Source organism: Panthera onca, chromosome A3 (genome assembly GCF_046562875.1).
Source record: "Panthera onca isolate mPanOnc1 chromosome A3, mPanOnc1 haplotype 2, whole genome shotgun sequence".
In the NCBI taxonomy this organism is placed as follows: domain Eukaryota; kingdom Metazoa; phylum Chordata; class Mammalia; order Carnivora; family Felidae; genus Panthera; species Panthera onca.
Window position 1 is genome coordinate 108,105,266 of NC_138341.1, and position 20,310 is coordinate 108,125,575.

Genomic DNA, 20,310 nt, shown 5'->3' on the forward strand with positions numbered 1-20,310 from the left:
CGGTTTGTGAGCTTGAGCCCCGCATCAGGCTCCCTGCTGACAGCTCAGAGCCTGGAGCCTGCTTCAGATTCTGTGTCTTCCTCTCTCTCTGTCCTTCCCCTGCTCACGTTGTCTGTCTCTCTCTCTCTCTCTCTCTCAAAAATAAATAAAACATAAAATTTTTTTTTAAATAAATAAATTTTGCATTGGGCATGTAACAGGAGGGCAAGTAAAAATTCTGGAAAGACAATATCCTTGTCTTTTTATATAAAAACAAACTGCTTACAATATCAAAGGTTTTCATACAGAGTATATCCCAATGCAAAGAGTAAAAGGGATTATTTGCATTTTCCTTACACAAACCATGTGATTTATAAGCCATCAACTAGCTATGTTCTTAAAACTGGCAAGTACTATTATTTGTTTAAAGGATTTGCCCAAAACTATAGTCTGTACATGCATTCTGTGAGATCTTCTGTTCTCTAATGGTGCCAAAACTTACTGCTGAAATAGAATTTTGGGGTTTTTTTTAAGTTTATTTATTTATTTTGAAAGAGAGCACACACAAATGGGAGGAGGAGAGAGACAGGGAGAGAGAGAGAGAATCCCAAGCAGGCTCCGCACTGCCAGCAGAGAGCCCGATGTGGGACTTGAACTCACAAACCATGAGATTCTGACTTGAGCCAAAACCAAGAGTCGGACACTTAACCGACTGAGCCACTCAGGTGCCCCAAATAGAATTTTGAATTATTGAGAAGGAGATAGTCCCCAGCCTTTGTCTGGGTTGGTTTTGGAAGCTTTTGCGGCCTGTGAGTTCTCAGCCTTCCCAGGAGGTAAAAAACGCCTCCCCCGTCATGACTCATCTCCTTACTTTAAATAGTGCAAACAATTAAATTCAAAATCCATTTTAGCATAAGCAGTGTTAGTATTTATTTTCCCAAAGATTCCTCCCTCTGAATCTCATGTCATAGTACAAGCTTGCCTCTACCTTGCAGTAAGTCCTGGATTATATAGTAGAACCATGACTCCCACATATGATCCCATCAATGGAACGCCGGCGTCATCCACCATGACATGGTTCAGTGACAGCCCTTTGACTGAACAAAACTGCAGCATCCTCGCATTCAGCCAGCCCCCCCAGTCACCAGAAGCATTGGCTGATATGTACCAGCCTCGGTCTCTGGTTGACAAAACGAAGCTTAACGCAGGGTAAGGACATGGCTCCGTTTTCCTTCTCTGTTAACTGGTGTTGATACAGTAAGAGAGATGCCACAGAGGTGGGGGAGAGGGGGTTGTTTAACTTTTAAGTTAGCATGCCTGGGGATTGTACGCTATTAGCAAAAATCAGCACAGATTTCGGCTACAGAAGGGAGAAATGCCACCTTTGGTCATTGCAAGAACATTTGAAGTATGGCAACATTTATGTGTTCTGGTAACTCAATGGATTGCCCTATGTGAATACTACTCCATCCCTGTGGATGTACAAAGTGTTTTTGAAGGGATGTAGAGCAGTGTATAAGTGGGTTGGTCCCATGGGCCAGTGGGGAGATCCAAGGTGGCCCACCTGGCCCTCATCGCCTTTTGTGGAACACCACATCTTCCGTTAGATGTTTGAATGAGTGAGTCCTTCAGCTTTGAAGTCATCTCAGAACATACACTCAGACTACTTCTCAAACCACCATTTCTTTCACTCCCCACTGTTCACCACATAAAGTCAAGTTTGTTCACAGCCTTCTACTCCCAATGAGAGCTGGCCCAGCAGATGTCTCCATCCTGTGCACTCACATACCCCATTCCCCCTACGGTGCACACATACACTTTCTATCACTACCTTTGCTCTGCTGCAAGATTCTTTTCCTTCTTCCTGCTCGACCCAGCCCCTGCTTGTCCTGTAAGACCCAGCCACATACTGTCTCCTACTCAGAAACACCATTCTGGATGGGTTCACCTCCTTGCACTCCTGTTCTGACACTTACTCGCTCCCATGCCACCATTTCCTACCTTATGATGCTCACTCCCCCACTGGACTATCACTTCCTTTAGGACAGAGGTTGCATCTCAGTCATCCTTATGTTCCCCCCACCCCCGAAAGCCTGTTATAATAGACTTTCAAGCCATCTTCATTCTGTGGTACTGGATGCCACTCATCCCTGCCTCGTTCTGCTGTTAATTTTTCATCTCCACCTCTCTACCCCTCACCATTGCCCAGTACTTATTTTTCAACTCTAGAACTGTACCACCCAGTATAGGAGTCACTAGCCACATGTGGATATTTACATTTAAATTTGAATTTAATTAAAATTAAAGCGTGGCACGAGCCACATTTAAATCTTCAGTAGCCACATGTGACTAGTGGATACTCTATTGGACAGGGCAATATAGAATAGTTCCATTGTTACAGAAAGTTCTGGACAATAAGATAGACCCAGCGTTGAGTCGGACCAGCTGGTGTAGAGGAGAGGCTGTGTGGGAAGTCATCAGGTACAGATTTTCATTCTGGCTCCACGACAAGGCACATGACCTTGAACATATCACTTAATGTCACTAAGACTCCATTTTCTCACGTATAAAACTGAGAAAATAAGAACTGCCTTGGCTCCTTCACTGAGTTACTTTAAAGTATCTGTGTAAACAAAATATGTATACAGAAAGCACTTAGAAAGTTGTAAAAGCTATAAAATGAAATGCAGATACAAGTTATTATCAAGTCCTCTCCCTTACAGGTTTTTGGTTATATTACTCGGACTTTGTTCAAGGAAATATACACACACGCACGCACGCACACACACACACACACACACACACACGTGTACATTTATATATATGTGTATATGTAAATGTAAATGCATGTATATAAATTTAAGTATGTATACAAATATGTTATGTAATATTGTAATATATGTGTGTAAAATGGATTGGCTTTTAAAACCCATCCTATTGTTTTCTAGTTGGCTGGACTCCTCCCGTTCCCTTATGGAACAAGGCATCCAGGAGGATGAACAGCTGCTGTTACGATTTAAATACTACACTTTTTTTGACTTGAATCCCAAAGTAAGATACTTTTTCTCTTCTGTCTCTCCTTTTGCTTTAATGTGAATGCATGGAAGTGTAAAATTGAGTCATTTAGTTATCAGAAGTAGGGTTCATGTGTATAATCTTCTGTTTCGCTATGTAGGGTTAGAACGATCAATGTATATATACTGTCTTTGGATTTTCGTCTTTTACTTTCTGGCAGGTATGGTCAGCTGCCCCTGAGTTGGCGGGAGTTTGTGGGGGTCTTCCCGCCCAGCACAGTGTGCTCTGCCCTTTCCATCTACATAAACAAAGGAACAAGAGGAGAGTGGCTCACAGAGCTGGAATCCTTAATGCTTAGGAAGGAAGCCAAGGTTAAGAGCAGGTTCTCATGAACAAGCCCCATGATGGTGCACACTACACTCCCCACTGCAGTCAAGAGGGACCATCTGTACCCCAGCTGGCTACCAACTCCCATTACGTGCACACCTGCCGCCTGAAGTTTACTAGGACAACTGAGCGGTGAAATAAATCCTCTGAATTTCTGCCCCTTCCTCACTCCTGCATGGCCCTTTTGTGGAGCTGTAAGTCAGCACTTAACTGGCCAAATGTAGAAAATGTAAACTGAGTCACCAGCCTCCACGCGCACAGGGTGGTTTTATCCTAGTTTCATGCTTATTGCTCTTTCCCGTTCATTGCCAGGCACTTGTTTGAGGAGGATGCCTCAGGCCACCTCTTCTGTGTAGACCCTTTTCTCATGCACGGTGGTGATTCTGCCTCTCGTGGCACTGTCTTCTCCTTGATCCTGATTTGAAGTCTGGTCTTCAAAGGCACATCTCTGCTCCCACTTCTTCCTTAACTGGCATCTTCTTCAAAATAAGCCCTATTCCTTGTCATTTCTGTGGAGCTCCTGCTCAGTCTTTGGTTTAGATCCAACTTAATGCCCATGGCCCTAGCTTGTGTCTAGAATGCATAACTTCCACTGAGTCATGGCAAAAGAGCGAGTTCTGGCTCTTTGAAAAAACCAAACCTTCAGGAGAAACTACCCTATGTCTTCTCCTAAAAGGGAAGGGATTTTTTTGTTTTGATTTTTTTTCAAGGGCACTGTGAATGTCATGTTTGCTTAAGTGGTAAGCAGTTCTCTCTGTATGGCTCATGAACAAAACTGATTCGAATCAAACAGCCAAATAGAAGCTGTCCACCCAAAGGTGACAGGAAGACTCAGGCTTTGGGGATACAGCTTTGGGGCATAAGAACAGTGATCCCCAACCACTTTAGCATTCCCTTCTCCCCCTTCTAAAGTAGGGAATGCTATAAATATAACCTAATTGAAGGTTCTTACTATGTGTTGAGTAGATAGAGGGGTACAGAAATTTAAGATGTGGTTCATGTTTTCATAAAACCTACAATCAACTCTAGAAGAACAAAGACATCACCCAGAAAACCATTATAAAGCTGACAAGGCACCCTGCAAATGGGAACCCAACTATGCAGTAGGGTCAGGGAGCTTCTCTTCTCCAGCTTTCAGAAGAGAGATGCAGGCAGGCTGTAGCACTGGGGTAGCAGGTACTGATTGAAATCTCAGATATACAAAAATACTAGAATATACAAAATTTCAAAAATAATATACTTTAAAAATACAAAACCCAGCATCCATAAAAGAAAACATTGGTACATTCATAAAAAATGAAAGTTTTATGCGTGCCAAGAAACTATATACAAAGTTTAAAAGTCTTGGCAACACATACAGATAAAAGGTTAATTCCCCTAATAGAGAGCCCCCAGAAATCAGTAATAAAAGGACCAACAACCCAGTAGACTAATGATCAAAGGATGGGAACACACAGTTCATAGAAAAGGAACTACAATGGCTTTTAGCCTTGTACTGACAAAGATCAAAAAGTTTCATGCACTATCTTTGCAAGAGTGTTGGGAAAATGGCTCTTCGTACACTGCTTGTAGGTCAAAGTACAAATTAATCTGATCCCTATGGAGGGCAGTTTGACAATATGTATCAGAATTACAATTCTACATAGCTCTGACCAGGCAAATCCACTCCTTGGTATTAATACACAGTTATACTCAAATATGTGAATTAACATGTCTGCACAAGAACAGCCTTTGCTACATAATTTGAGGAAGAAAATGGGAAACTACCTAAACATCCATCAGCAGGGAAGTGGTTAAGGACCTTATGATACATCCATACAGTGTTGTAGCTAAGAAGAATGAATCAGGTTTCTTTTGATGTAGAACATATTCAAGGTATATTATCGAGTGAAAAAAAAAAAAAACAAAAAAACAAAAAAAAACAAAAAAACAAGGAACAAAACAGTCTATAGAGAAACTACCATTTGTGGGGGGAAAGGAAGGGAAGGAGACTTAACTTTTTATTGTACATTATTTTGTCCCTTTAGGATTCATTCAAAATGAATTTCTTCATTGTGTATTACTTTTCCCCCATTTAAATGTGTGGATTAAAAAAACTTTTATAATTCCAATAATTCACAGTATTTTTTTTTAAAGGTTCAGTAGAGAAAAGGCACTTCAGTTTCAATGAGAATCCTAGAGGACACTGAAAGTCGCCTCACAGCTAATAGGGAATCCTGAGTGATTAGATCTAAATAGTAACCCTTTCCTGAGAGAGTGAAACTGTGGGAGGCACGTTTTGTTATTTGTTTGTATTGGTTTTGGGTGGAAAGAGAGAGGGGTTCACTGAATTGACTGGAGGGGGAGAAACAGGGATTCAGGCAATGGAGCTGGTAGAAACCACAGCTTCCAGTCTGGGGTTTCTATTTTCAGTAAACCAGAAGACAAAGGAAATCTAGGGCCAAGGAGAAGGCAAGAGTAGCCAATCCCCACCAAGGGAAACATTTGTTTCTAAGTTGGGAAAACCAGGGACTGAGTTCTCAAAGAGAAAAAGACCTGTCAGGGTGCCTGTTAATAAGTGACCTGCAGGGGCGCCTGGGTGGCTCAGTCAGTTAAGTGTCCGACTTCGGCTCAAGTCATGATCTCACAACTCGTGGGTTCGTGCCCCTAATCGGGCTCTGTGCTCACAGCTTAGAGCCTGGAGCCTGCTTCAGATTCTGTGTCCCTCTCTTGGTCTGCCCCTCCCTCCCTCATTCTCTCTCTCTCTCTCTCTCTCTCTCTCTCTCTCTCTCTCTCTCTCAAGAGTAAACATTAAAATAAATAAGTGACCCATAAAACCTGGGACCTTGTGATGTTCCAGAGCCTCAGGGGGGAACGTGAACAAGCCTCCAAAGAAGAAAATCCAGAGCTCTGCTGGCTCCACAGAGAAATCCAGTATTCCTCAGTGGGAGCCAGGCTTATCCTGTCCTTTCTAACATCTTCTACTAGATCCTGTTCTCCTGATGTCAATTTGTAAATGTAGGTAACTTTTTCTTTCAAGGAATTGTTTTACTTGGCTTCAAGGGAGTGGTGGGGAAATTAGGTTTGTTCAAGTGTGGAAGCTTTAATTTTTTTAAATCTTTACTGACTGCATTGGAGAGAAAAGCCTTATCAGGTGATCTGACTTAGTCTCACTAAAAGTCCTACAGCATTAGGATTGTAGACACTGTGAGTGAGTGGCAGACAGACAGATATGATATGACAATCCAATTCAAATTTTAGTGGCTGCACATACTCTTTAGATTTTTGTCTTTAGACTGTTAATTAAGCAGGGGTCTTTGGTGGGGGAGGGGCAGAGATTGTTTAGTTTTTGGTGTGCGTTGTGTGTGTGTGTTTTTTAGTTGTTGTGTCTTGACTGCAGTATAGTGCCGTAAAATTCTAATATAATGATTGTTAGTACATTCACGTGGTTGTGCAACCATCACCACAATCCAAAAAAGTTTTGCATCACCCAAAAAAGTTTCCTTATAACCCATTTCTGGTCATTCCCTGCTCCCAGCCCACCACTGGTCTGCTTTCCCTCTCAAGTTTTGCCTTTTCTGGAAGCTTCACATAGATGGAAGCCTCCAGAATATAATCTTGTGCATCTGAACTCTTTGACTCACCATGTTTCTGAGGTCCCCACTACATATCAGTAGTGTGCTCCCTCTTACTGCTCAGTGGCCTCCCGTCATGCATGTGACCCACATTTTGTTGAGGGACATTCACCAGTTCACCAGCTGAGGGACACTGGAGCGTTCCCAGCTCAGGGTTGCCATGAATAACACTGTTGTGAACATTCTCACATGTGTTCTGTTTGGGCTCGTTGGAGGAGGAGACTGGGGCTAGCTCCTGAGGTGTACCATGACACCTGGCAAAGTTCAGGAAGCAAAGACAGACTTTCTTAAGGTTCTTAGTGTTCCAGCTTCTGGAATACCACACTTTTGGGTTTTCACTTGTCTTGCCTGGCCAGCAGCGTTAGCACTGTTGAGGAGGAGCGTGCCTGTGGACAGGTCCCGTTTCCTGCTGGACCAACAGCAATGCTGTTGCTGGTTTGGGCTTGCTATGGGTTTTTACCTCCCCTGTCACCTTTCTTCTAGTGTGTATAAGGGTAATGCAAAAGGAAAAATAAACTAATGATAACCAACCTTTGATAAATCTGTTTAGGTGCTCTATCTTTCTGTTCCTCCTCCATACTTTCTTCAACTTTTGTTTAGAGGATATAGTAAATTGTATACTCCCTGTGGGGAGTACAATGGATATAGAGCTGCAGTTTTGCAAGATGAAGAGAGTCCTGTAGATGGATGGTGGTGATGGGTTTTCCCTCCAGTGGAAGTGGTGATGAAAGAGAGGGGAAATAACGGAATCGAGATGGGTCTATGTGGCCCCTTGAAGATGCTCTGGAAAATATTTTGAGAAAGTGCTAAGTTCAGAAGTAAAATGAACTGGGGTGGTGGAAAGAAAGAGAGAGGTATTTCCTTCACTTATCTGAATGCAAGTTTATTGTTTCTGATTAACAAGGAATGGCCTCAGTTATTCCAGAATTTTTGTACTGAGGAATATAAATACGTGCCCTCCACCAACACACACACCTACCTGTTTCTTTCTTTAGTATGATGCTGTCCGAATAAACCAACTCTATGAACAAGCCAGGTGGGCCATTCTCTTAGAAGAAATTGACTGCACGGAAGAAGAAATGATGATCTTTGCAGCATTACAGGTATGAGAACTTCAATACGTTTTTTTCTGGAAGAAAATGAACTCGTTTTCTTAAAGTTTCGTTTTCTTCATACTGTTTTTTTCTTTGAAGAAAGAATTGAAAATGAGGGGAGTCTATTTAAATTTAAAATACGCCTCATAACCCACACACATGCCCATCTTATATAAGGTGTTAGTCTTGCAATTCTTATCCTCACTACAAGTTCAACCAGTGGTGGGGAAGAATTGAGTTTGAACACAACTAAATATAAATCTCAAAATAATGCAGATTAAAATGTCATCTTCCCTTCATAGGAGAGAGATCTCCTTCCAGGAGATGTTTGTTACTATGAGGGAGTGGGGGGGATTGCCTTCAAAAAGAAGAAATGGCTAATCGATTTATTTGAGTTTATAACATTTCTAAAACCTCTGTTTGCATTGTAGTATCACATTAGCAAACTGTCATTGTCAGCTGAAACACAGGACTTTACACATGAGTCCGAGGTCGACGAAGTAGAAGCAGCACTTTCTAATTTGGAAGTGACCCTAGAAGGTGGAAAAATGGACAATACCTTGGTATGAACTTTTCTGGTAACTCAGAACTGTGGCTGTGTTCTCATGGATTGACAAACGTTAAATGAGTTGTTTTTTTGTTTTTTTGTTTTTAATTTGAACTAAGAGAAAAATGGCGAGCAAGGGAGAAGGGCAGAGGGAGAGAGAGAAAGCGAATCTTAAGCAGGCTCCATGCCGAGAATATGAAAGCGGTCCCTTCACTCAGGTCTAGAGAGAACTGCCCAGTCCATGGCATGGCTAGCTGTGAGAATGAAGAAGATGCTTTACAGATACAAAGCCTATGATCTACCTAGTCATCATGCGTTGCACCTGGGCAAGGTGGACACAGTGAGGGCCTTTATTCTGGGACACTGTAAAAAGTTTGTGACACCTACTGACTTCAGTAAATAAACAAAACCTTCCGGTGAAACATAAAGTAGTACAACTATTTTATCATATCCTTATCCATGAAATGTGGCCAAACAGCAGCTTTATAATCAGAATGCCTCTCCTATCTGATTCATTCGTTGAATGCCGCCCTTCCTTTAACTTCTTCAAACGGTAGGAGTAAATATTAGTTTAATTCACATTGAATTAGACAGTGGATCCATTGTAACTGAATATAAATAGTAACATAAAAATGAGTCATATGTTCTTAGCTATTTGGTTCATGTTTCCTTATGATTAATTTCCTTCAAATGGGAAATTGGTATCACGCAAATGCAAATATTCTGTACAAACTAAATGCCAAGATTCTGTAGAGATTCAGAGCCCTGTCTCACATTCATGGGAAACACAGGCCCATGAAATTGGACCTCTCTTTTGTCTACTTCCTCCACTAACTAGATACACAATGACCATTCTCAGAATAAATGAAAAATTCCCTCCTCCTTCCCTCGATATTTTCATGCGATGCTAAACAGTAGGCTTTTCACTTAGGAGGCAGGCACCAACAGACACTGCAGAATGAACTTTGAACCAGGTTCCTTTTGAGAAGTTAATCAGTGAACTAAACGTAAGGAGAGCTACTCGCTCTGAGGTAGAATTTGTACAATATTTTATTTGTACATAAAAGTAGCAGTTTCTAACTCAGATTTTTAACTTGAAAGGTAGTGTTTGGTCAGTTTTTTTAACCCCTTTTTTCATTTGCATGACATGTGACATAAAAGTGAAAAAACAAAAAGCAACCTGTAGCTTAACAAATTTGTATTAAATTATCACCCACATCACCACCCAAATTAAGAACTAGAACTTTGCCAGCCACCCAGAAGCCCCTGCACATGCCCCATCCTACTGTCTGCCCTCCTCCACTCCCCAGCCGCTGAGGTAACTGCTAGAAATGTGGCTAGTATGATTGAGGAACTGAGTTTCTCATTTTATTTAATTTTAATTAATTCAGATTTTAATAACTCCATGTGATGAGTGGCTATAGTACTCGACAGTGCAGGTATAGAGTATCAACACCACCTAATTACTGCTTATGAAATATTATCTTTTTCCTTAGGAGGACATTACTGATATCCCTCAACTTGCAGATAACCTCAAATTATTTAGGTAAGTCACCTTGAAGGAGAAAGAGATTGCTCATAACAAAGCCTTGCAGGTAAAGAGTCCAGGAATTTACATTTTTTTTAATGTTTATTTATTTTTTGAGAGACAGAGACAGAGTATGAGAGAGAGGGAGTCACAGATTCCGAAGCAGGCTCCAGGCTCTGAGCTGTCAGCACAGAGCCCAACGCGGGGCTCGAACCCATGAACCATGAGATCATGACCTGAGCTGACGTCGGCTGCCTAACCGACTGAGCCACCCAGGTGCCCCTTTATTTATTTTATTTTTTTTTTTAATGTTAAATTGAACCTCATTAGTCAGGTTCATGGTTCAAAGGTAAGAGCATGGGCTGTGGTATCAGATAGACAATGGCCTGAATCCTAGCTCAACAACACACACTAGCTGAGTTACCTAGGGCATTGTCATGTATTGGAGCCTCGGTTTCCTAATCTATAAAATACGGATATACCTCCTCTTGGATTTATTGGGGGGAATTAAATGAAATAATATATATGAAGCATTGAGCATGGTGCCTGGATCACATTAAATGTTCAGTAAATGAGGGCGCCTGGGTGGCTCAGTTGGTTAAGTGTCCCAACTTTGGCTCAGGTCATGATCCCATGGTTTATGAGTTCCAGCCCATCAGGCTCTGTGCTGACAGCTCAGAGCCTGGAGCTTGCTTCAGATTCTGTCTCTGCCTCTCTCTCTGCTCACCCCACCCCCCACTTGCAGTCTTCCTCTCTCTCTCTCTCAAAAATAAACATTAAAAAAATTTTTAAATGTTCAATAAATGGTGGTGTAAACATGGCCAGTGTTGGCAATTAGTGAACCTATATACTAGACTGGAGTTTCTGTCATGGTCATCTGTGAGGCTCAGGACTTGACATCATTTGAAGGTTCTTTCATGGTTTAAAAATCAATTGTCTCTAGAATGTTGGTGCTGGACTTGCACACAGTGGTCACACAGGTTTATCTACCTCTGCCTGTTAAGGTGTTTCTGAAAAACTCCCCAGTGACCTCAGATCAATCTGAAACTGTTAAAAAGGCAGAGAATTTTTTTTTATTTTGTGGAAAGAAAGGACTGCTACATTTGTGACGGTGCCAGAGTGTGTTAAGATGAAAAGAATAAGACCCCTTTGAAGTTCTATCAGTTATTCATGTCACTTTATGGTTTGTTGACTTTTCTTAACAAGCCGGCACCTCACTGGGTCAGTTGGCCTGAAAAGAAACACAAGTTGCTTTTGGTAATACATGATGCACAAAAAGACTTGGAAAAGTGAACAGTGAATCAGGTATAAATGAGAAACAAGCATCCAAAGGTACCCATATTTGTCACTGGGTTTCTACAGGTTGCTTTTTTTTTTTTTAATGTGTTCATGGGATGTGGTCTCAAACAGTAGGATCATTAATTTAACTTTTGTGGCATAAATGGTTGCAACCACACATATTGTTATAGCCAGAGCTACATAAAAAAAAGTAATCACTTGAATCCACAAATACATCTTTATAATTTTTAAACAATCATTCTATGGAGACAGTAGGTTGCCATGTTCTCTGCATAGAGCAAATCCGGCTCTTGACAAACCAAATAACCACAGTTCCCTTCCTATAGATGTTTTCAGTGAAGGAGACAATATCCCAGAGTTAAGCCCTATATCCACTTCACTTTAATGTGATTGCTTTGCTCAGGCTCACAAAATTGTCTTCATGTTTCACGGTGGTCACTATATCTACCAAAGGTCTAAAGGTGTTGAATTTAATAGACAATATAGTTCATGGAAGAAAGAGAGAGAGAGAGAGAGAGAGAGAGAGAGAGAGAGAGAGAGAGAGAAAGAAAGAAAGAAAGAAAGAAAGAAAGAAAGAAAGAAAGAAGATAAGGAAGAAGGAAGCAAAGAAAAAAAGAGACAGGAAGAGGGGAATGGAGCTCTATTCCTGGTGGGTGTGTGACCCATAAAGGCCCTTCGTTTCCTTGGCCTTCCTTTCTTTATCAGTAGAAAAGCACGGAGCTAGTCCTTTGATTTTTAATGTTTCTTTTTCTTTAACAGTGAAGCTCTTTTTTTTTCCCTAAACAAAATCAGTTGAACCCACTATATAAACACTAGATTTCAGTTTCCAGCAACTGATTTAAATGCACCCAATCTAATGCAAACCTCGGTCTTGCCATAAATACCTAAGAGTGCTAGATAAAGGAAAAATAAAAGAATTGTAAATACAGAGTTGAGGTGAGACTGGGAAAGTCCAGTTTGCAGGAAATGCAGAGGAAACCTAATTCTACAAATGAAGCCTCAGATGCACAGATTATCATGGCCTAGGGCTGGGATTTTAGTCCCTGGGCACAGATAGGAGATGAAGTTTTAGGCCTATTGTAAGGCCTAAAGCACAAGACTAAAGCCCGTGCCTAAAAACAAAAACTCACAAGGGCTGCCTTCTGTGTTTAACAGGGAGAGACTGTCCACCAGCCAGGAAGCAGTAAGTTCATCCTTGCATGGGGTTCCGTGTGGGGAAATGAAAAGTCTCTCCAGAGAAAATGGAGCCAAATCCTGTGTCACCCAAGGATGTAGATTTAAATTTAAGTGTCTTACATGATAGGAGAATTCTGGGGAAAAAAAAAAAAAACAGAAACCAGCCCATGACACAAAACCTGTGAAGCCCTAGCAAATGTAATTGCTACCTGGAGGGAAATATCCACAATCTAGCATGCATGGGCCTTATAGAGAAAATAATAACCCTCTAAAAAATGAGCCCCCAATAAAAACTAACCATGTAAGTTCATGAACTACCATAAAGGAAAGACAGCAGACCCAACAAGCAAGAAGATTAGCAGTTTCAATAATTTTAGGTAAGAGAACAATCTGAAAAAAACATAAAATGAGTATGTTTAGAATCCTTAAGGAAATTAAAAGGTAACAATCAACATGAAAGAGAAGAGGCGATATTGAAAAGGAACCAAATAGAAAATCTGGAAACAAAAAATTTAGTCATCGAAATTTAAAACAGAATAGGTGCATTGAATGTCAAGTTTAAAAACACAGTTGAAGAGAGAAAACAGAAAGGTAGAAATGGGAAATATGTTATCAGTAGAATGAGAAGTTTCATTATATACTAGGAGTTCTATAAGAAAATATGGGAGAGAAGCAAGTATTCAAAAAAGAATGCTTGAGAATTTTCCAGAATTGTTAAAGACAAAAATACCTAAATTCAGGAATGGTAAATCCCAAGCAAAATAAATCACTATAGATGCACATCTTAATAAGGCCAGCCATTGATAAGGGAAAGTCTTTAAATCAGAGAGAAAAAAACAGATTTCCTAGCAAGAAAAACAGCGGAGTGTGTAGCAGACTCTTCGTTGGCTGGGAAATATCTTGAAAGTGCTAAGAGAAAGTAGCAATCAGTCTAGAACTTTATGCCCAACCAGCCTTTCAAGATTCTACCTTATGCAAACCCCTAAATATAAACCATACAAGATACAATTCTATTAGTAAGTTACATATTTAATAAAAAACAATGATTCATGTCCAGACTGTAAGGTGTGACCGGTGTTGGAGAGACTACTTTGGAAACAATTAAATGGCTCCACTAGAGGATACAGAGACAGAAGCCACACATAAAATTCATTCATTACATCATTCACAGACAAGTTACTGTAGGGAAGTAGGCAAGTTACTATAGCAAAGAACATCCCAGGCAGATTTGCACAATGTGCTATCGGAGATTATCAGTGAGAGGAATACAAGACCCCAAAAACACAGAGGAATCTTTATAATACTTCATAAAGAGAGAGTGACTATGAAACCTTTGGTGCCATGAAGAAACACTGGTTATCACATAGAAAAATATCTCTAAGTGGAGTTATGCACTCTTTTTTTTTTTTTTTAATTTATTTTTTTGAGAGAAAGAGAGTGCTAGCAGGGGAGGGGCAGAGAGAGAGGGAGACACAGAATCCAAAGCAGGCTCCAGGCTCCAAGCTATTAGCACAGAGCCATACACGGGGCTCAAACTCATGAACCGCGAGATTATGACCTGAGCTGAAGTTGGATGCTTAAGCAACTTAGCCACCCAGGTGCCCCGATACACTCTTGTTTTTTTAAAAGCTAGTGTTCCAAATTTATGACCTGTGATGACAACTGGCCATCATTAATAAGCCTCCAGATGCTTTCAAAATAAGAAACCTCTCCTTTAAGGAAAAGGTGATTGTGAAATGAGTAAGAACGTAATCAGTATTTGAAAGAGATTAGTGCTATAAAGAGAGCATTATTTGCAAATATTTCCATGGTCATAGTGTTGCCAGTAATGATACTGTCTATTAAAACAGTATTATCTTGCCTTAAATTTTGATCACATCTCTCAGTTAAGCTGACAGTCTGATCAAAAGGGGGGAATTGTTAAAAAGAAAACCACAGGCCCAAAATGGCATCGCTTAGACCACCTCACCAAACTGGGGCTTTATACCTAATTGCAGTTTCAACCTTCCCCAGAAATTAGTCTTAACTGGTAAGTAGAAAATTTTCCAATCAGCACCGCTGAAGTCATCTGTCACATGGGCCTTCCATCTCCCAAAAGATGAGGTTAATTCACCTAACAAGACCTCCTGCCCTTCCGCACCAGGAAGGTGACCTTGCCTAGAACAGCCCTTTCTTTTGCTAATAACTTTCTTACCCCAACTTCCTTCCTATAACAATCCTCCATTTTGTACCATACCTTAGAGCTCTCCTCTACTTGCTAGATGGGATGATGCCCATTTTATGAATCACTTAATAAAGCCAATTAGACTTTCCAAGTTTAAAAAATAATATTATCTGCACACCTTTAAAACTTGGAAACAGAATTTGTCTGCATTAAACACCATCCAAATGAAGTTACAGTATTTTTTTTTTTTTAAGTTTAAGAAAGAGAGCACACACAAGCAGGGTAGGGACAGAGATTGAGAGAGAGAGAGAGAGAGAGAGAGAGAGAGAGTCCCAAGCTGGCTCCACACTGTCAGTACAGAGCCCAATGCAGGGCTCCATCCCACAAACTGTGAGACCATGACCTAAGCCGAAATCAAGAGTCGGATGCTCAACCGAGCCACCGAGGTGGACCGAAGTTATAGTGTGTTTTAAACCCACTTATTAAAAATATAAAAATGCAACGTATTCTGATTAATCTGCATAAGTGAGTGATTGACATGAGGGAATATGGAACTCCGTAGCTTTGTTTCAACAAAAACCTTCAAAACTAGGTAGATGGCACTATACAATGAACATTGTGATTTAGAGTAAGCATGGCCAATAATGTACTTCCTCAACTGGGATTTATGTAAGTGAGTAACAACCTCCCTTTTTAAAACAAACAGAGTTCTTCATATTCATTTTTAATTAATATATTTGTATAGGTTTTATAACGTATGTTACAAATACTACAAATTAACAATTGTAAATATGTTAAGCGAAGGGTATTATATTTACATAATATATATGGGTAATATTGACCCAGCTCTTGCTTACAAGGTGCCCAGCTCTGACTCACCTCTACACTTTGCATGTGCTGTTCCTACCTTCTGAAATTTCTCTTCCCTTTTCTCCAATCAAATTCTTACCCATCCTTTATTCTATATTTAAACACTGTGTCCTCTGTAACTCACCACGCTGCACATCCTTGTTCCACAACGTAGCATATTTTATTCATTGATATGTGCATTTCCCTCTTGACCCTATGGGCTCCATGAAGATTCAGAAGACTGCCTCAATTCTTGTGTTTATCATGCCCCATGCAGCCACCTTCTCCACTTCTTCCCCTACACTGTCCTGCTCCAGCCTCTGGAACATGGAATAGGAGCAATAATCATTAGCTTTGGGAATTAATGGAAGTGCCCTGGAAGATGAACCAACCTGGAAGACGATAGCAGTGGGAATCTTTTGATACTCTTAAAGTCCAGTTAAAATGGAGCAGCAGAGTTTCATTCTTAATTATGAATAGAAATATTTAAATGCCTAGGACGTAACTGAGACCTTACTATCTTTTGTGTAAAGGCTTGTCTTCTGATTCTATTTTGAAAATACTATTAATTTTGGAGATTCTGATTCTTAGACAAATAACCTTCAAATGTGTTCCTTAGAATTATCGTAACTACAGCTTTCAACATAATATTATTTTGATGCAATGGCTTTCTAAATCTTGGAAATGTTACCTGCATATAATGTTTTTCCATTTTATTTTATACTTTCTGTGTTATACACTGGCTTTTTAATGAACATTTTCTCTCTTATCTTTGTGTGAAGTGTAACACATTTTTAGCTAAGGAAAGACGATGGTTGACATGTTAAAAGTCTTGCCCCAAATGATGTATGAGTAGGGTTAACACAAGGCTTCCTCTCTTCCTCTCATTCTTGAATGCAGAAATCCACTGCTCTAGCATGAGATTCACCCCCACAGCCGGGACTGCTCCACAGAACCATGGACAGCCCATGTTATCTTTTCTTTGACTAGCTATACCCCCTTTCCCACTTCCCAGCTCTCTCTCATGTTTTCTATTTTCAGTGACCCAATTGAGACCTGCTATTGGCACCACCAACCTTGTCCAGCCCAGAGTACAAAATGTTCCGGCCCCCACAGATATCACTTTTGGAGATCTTCCCCCAAAACATTTTTTAATAACAGCAGAATCTATACAGATTAGCTGTAGGGTTTTTGTGATTTCCACGACTCGGTGGAAATTCTCTGGGGGGTTTCTCTTAAGGATCAAGAGGAAACCACGGAAAATGTTGCTTACTTTTAGATCTGATTTTTAGTCCTGTAACTTGAAAACTGTGTTGTCCATATGGACAGCTTTTTCAGATACAAGAAGTATACTGAAATTACAGGTGTCCCCAGATTCATGGATGTTTCTCAAATAACAGTAATAGTTTATTGAGCACTTCAGTCATGCCAGGTCCTGTGATAAGCACTTTCAGAGATTACCTCTTTCTATCCTCACAGAAGCCCTGTGAGTTGGAGGCTCACAGGGCAGTCACACAGAGGCAGTGCACGTGGCCCAGGCAGATGAAGTGTCTTTCCCAGGGTCACACATTAGGCATCAGCAGAGCCAGAATGGTCTAACTCCTGAGATTCTGCATTTTCTACATATCATATTAAAAACCCCATTTTTACTTTTTAGAAATGAGTTAGCAATTTGAAAAGTACTTTCAGAAATAAAGAGTATGTCATATGAATGGGTTTCTAGAGCATCTTGATCCACTTAAAATTTGCAACGTGTCCCTGTGTTTCTAGGTGGTTGTTAAAAGGCTAATTGTACTTTAATTTGCAGGCCCAAGAAGCTAATACTGAAAGCTTTCAAACAATATTGGTTCATCTTTAAAGACACATCTATAGCCTACTTTAAAAATAAGGAGCTTGAACAAGGAGAACCAGTAGAAAAACTAAATCTGAGAGGTAAGAGAGTCCTACATGAGGGTATGGGCTTGTCATGACCCAGCTAGCATGCATATGAAAGCCAAGATTCCTACCCAGTGAAGCAGGGTTGACTTCCAGAGGAACCGCTCTATCTCACTGGTTTCCACACAGCAGCCTGTCTGCAGCATTCTGCTGTCCTTTCTTCCCCAGTGTGGCCAAGCCTATGAAGTGGTGGTAATTGCTGTCATCAGTGTAGTACATGAGGCCTTGTAGGATCCCGAAAACTTTCTAAATTCCAGGATGGTTCTGTTTAATTTAGTGTCGCTTCAGTTTCTGTACCAATTTCTGAAAGTGGCTGTGAGTGTACTGGTAACTCCATTAACTGAAAATACTTAACCATTGCACTCAATTTCCTTATCATATGGTGACAGTGAGAAAACTCCCTCTGCCCTGATTTATTTTAAAAGTTTATATTCATAACTCAGTGCTACTATGAGGCAGAATAGCCAAATCAACCTGGAAAATGAATTCAGTTGATGACATGTTTAAAATGATAAGAGGGGCGCCTGGGTGGCTCAGTCGGTTAAGCGGCCAACTTCAGCCCAGGTCATGATCTCGCAGTCCGTGAGTTCGAGCCCCGCGTCGGGCTCTGTGCTGACAGCTCAGAGCCTGGAGCCTGTTTCAGATTCTGTGTCTCCCTCTTTCTCTGACCCTCCCCCGTTCATGCTTTGTCTCTCTCTGTCTCAAAAATAAATAAATGTTAAAAAAAATTTAAAATGATAAGAGAAAATAGTTTTTGTTATCCATGTTAGTTATTCATGAGTCTTACTTAGTTATCCTTTAATTAATGTTGTCTGCTTGCTCCTCAGTTTTTCAAAAGAGAACCAAATCTGAAGGGCTTACGTTCAAAGTGTTTCTTTTAGATGCACATCTGATATTGATATAACAGATTTCTCAGAACTCAGTTTTGTCCCTTCCTTTTATCATTCAGGCTGTGAAGTTGTGCCAGATGTAAATGTAGCAGGGAGAAAATTTGGAATCAAGTTACTAATCCCTGTTGCTGATGGTATGAATGAAGTGTATCTCAGATGTGATCATGTGAGTAAAACCACAAAAATGCTAACTCCCTTCACCTTTATTAAACCTAAGGACAAACCAGCTGAGATGCTTTCTCAAATCAGAACACTCATCAGTCAGCTATTACTTTGTAACAAACAACCACAAAATCAAATGACACATACCAGTAAACCTTGGTCTCTGAAACATCTATGGGCTTGGATGATCCAGCCTTGTGTCAGCTGAACAGATCTGCTTCCAGCCACAGGTCTGGCTAGGCTTGGCTCCTTACTGGAGGTAAGCGCACTGTATTCTGGGTACCCAGCTGCCTGGGGAGGCTCTGCTCATAGTGATGGCGGAAGTGCAAGAGAGGAACTACAAACGTGGCAGACCTCCTAAAACTTGAGCTTTGAGTGAGTACACTGTTATTTCCGCCTACGTTCCATCAGCTAAAGTAAATCCATGGTGAGGCTCAAAGTCAAGAGGTGGGAAATTACACCCTGGCTCCAATGAGACAGATCGTAAAATTACATGGCAAAAGGTGTGGATACCAGGAGGATGAAGATTGAGGTCAGTAATTCAGCATACCATACTCACTGTTGCTCTGTAGAATTCTACCATTCATCTGCATCCCCTCAGCTTCTGAGACCACTCCACTTGGTTCCCTGAGGTGAAAAATGAGCACACACATTAAAGAACAATAGAGGCCGCCACTGACTGGTTCAGAGCCCATCAGTGGACCTGATTCCTACTATGGGATTCAAATATTTACTAAGCATAGGCCAGAGTAGACATTATATGGGAAATCAGTTAATGATTTTTTTCCTCATGTCCTTCTGTCATAGAGATCAGACATGATATGAAAATGGAAATATGCATCAAGGAAGTCTGTCGGGTAGCTTGGGTTTTCATCTGTCTGTGCTCCATGGAGCTCCTGTGTCCTTGGTTTATCTTTAAATGCAAAGTTCCCTGCATGGAATTTATCACAGCTGACATTCCTATTCTCTAGCCCTTTAGCATAGAGAAACTCAACATGGGACTCAAAAGCTTTTGTTGGGTGTTAAATTAGGTGATTGACAGCCACTCAGAACATGTGCCACTTCACATCTTTCCTTGCTTGGTAGGTGACAGTTTTGTATATTGTCGAGATAAGAGCCCACCTCCTGCTCTGTTCCCAGCAGGGTGGCTCTGTACTTGAATTTGTGTCTCAGCCCTCTGATGTTTGCTGCAGGAGAATCAGTATGCCCAATGGATGGCTGCCTGCATCTTGGCATCAAAGGGCAAAACCATGGCAGACAGTTCCTACCAGCCAGAGGTTCTCAACATCCTTTCATTTTTGAGGATGAAAAATCGGAACTCAGCATCTCAGGTGGCTTCCAATATCGAAACCATGGACATAAACCCGGAATGTTTTGTGTCGCCTCGGTGTGCGAAAAAACACAAGTCTAAGCAGGTACTGCTAATCTTGTTTGAGTGATTGTTTGCAGTAAATTCTGTATTTTCTGAAGTAAAATGAGGAATTAAAATGATTGAGGCCATCATCATGAAAAAATCAGCTCATGGGGATATTTGACTTTGGACTCCGTATTAGACCATGTTAAGAGATTATTGTTCATTTTGTTAGCACTGACTTCTGCTACCTAAACATGGTAATATTCCCAGATTTAATTAAAATTATTTAGTCCCCACAAATTAAAACTTTACATTGT

General features: G+C 40.7%; 1 protein-coding gene across 2 annotated transcripts in view; it reads left to right on the plus strand.

Annotated features, from left to right (window-relative positions):
• FERMT1 (FERM domain containing kindlin 1) overlaps nucleotides 1–20,310 on the plus strand; it is a 35,611-nt gene that overhangs the window by 9,631 nt on the left and 5,670 nt on the right. For both annotated transcript variants that reach the window (XM_060612445.3, XM_060612454.3), the window contains 8 exons: nucleotides 975–1,188; nucleotides 2,928–3,030; nucleotides 7,991–8,098; nucleotides 8,521–8,652; nucleotides 10,133–10,182; nucleotides 17,460–17,584; nucleotides 18,537–18,643; nucleotides 19,833–20,054. In XM_060612445.3, the coding sequence (XP_060468428.1) occupies nucleotides 975–1,188; nucleotides 2,928–3,030; nucleotides 7,991–8,098; nucleotides 8,521–8,652; nucleotides 10,133–10,182; nucleotides 17,460–17,584; nucleotides 18,537–18,643; nucleotides 19,833–20,054 (1,061 nt within the window). The remainder of the gene's footprint in view (nucleotides 1–974; nucleotides 1,189–2,927; nucleotides 3,031–7,990; nucleotides 8,099–8,520; nucleotides 8,653–10,132; nucleotides 10,183–17,459; nucleotides 17,585–18,536; nucleotides 18,644–19,832; nucleotides 20,055–20,310) is intronic.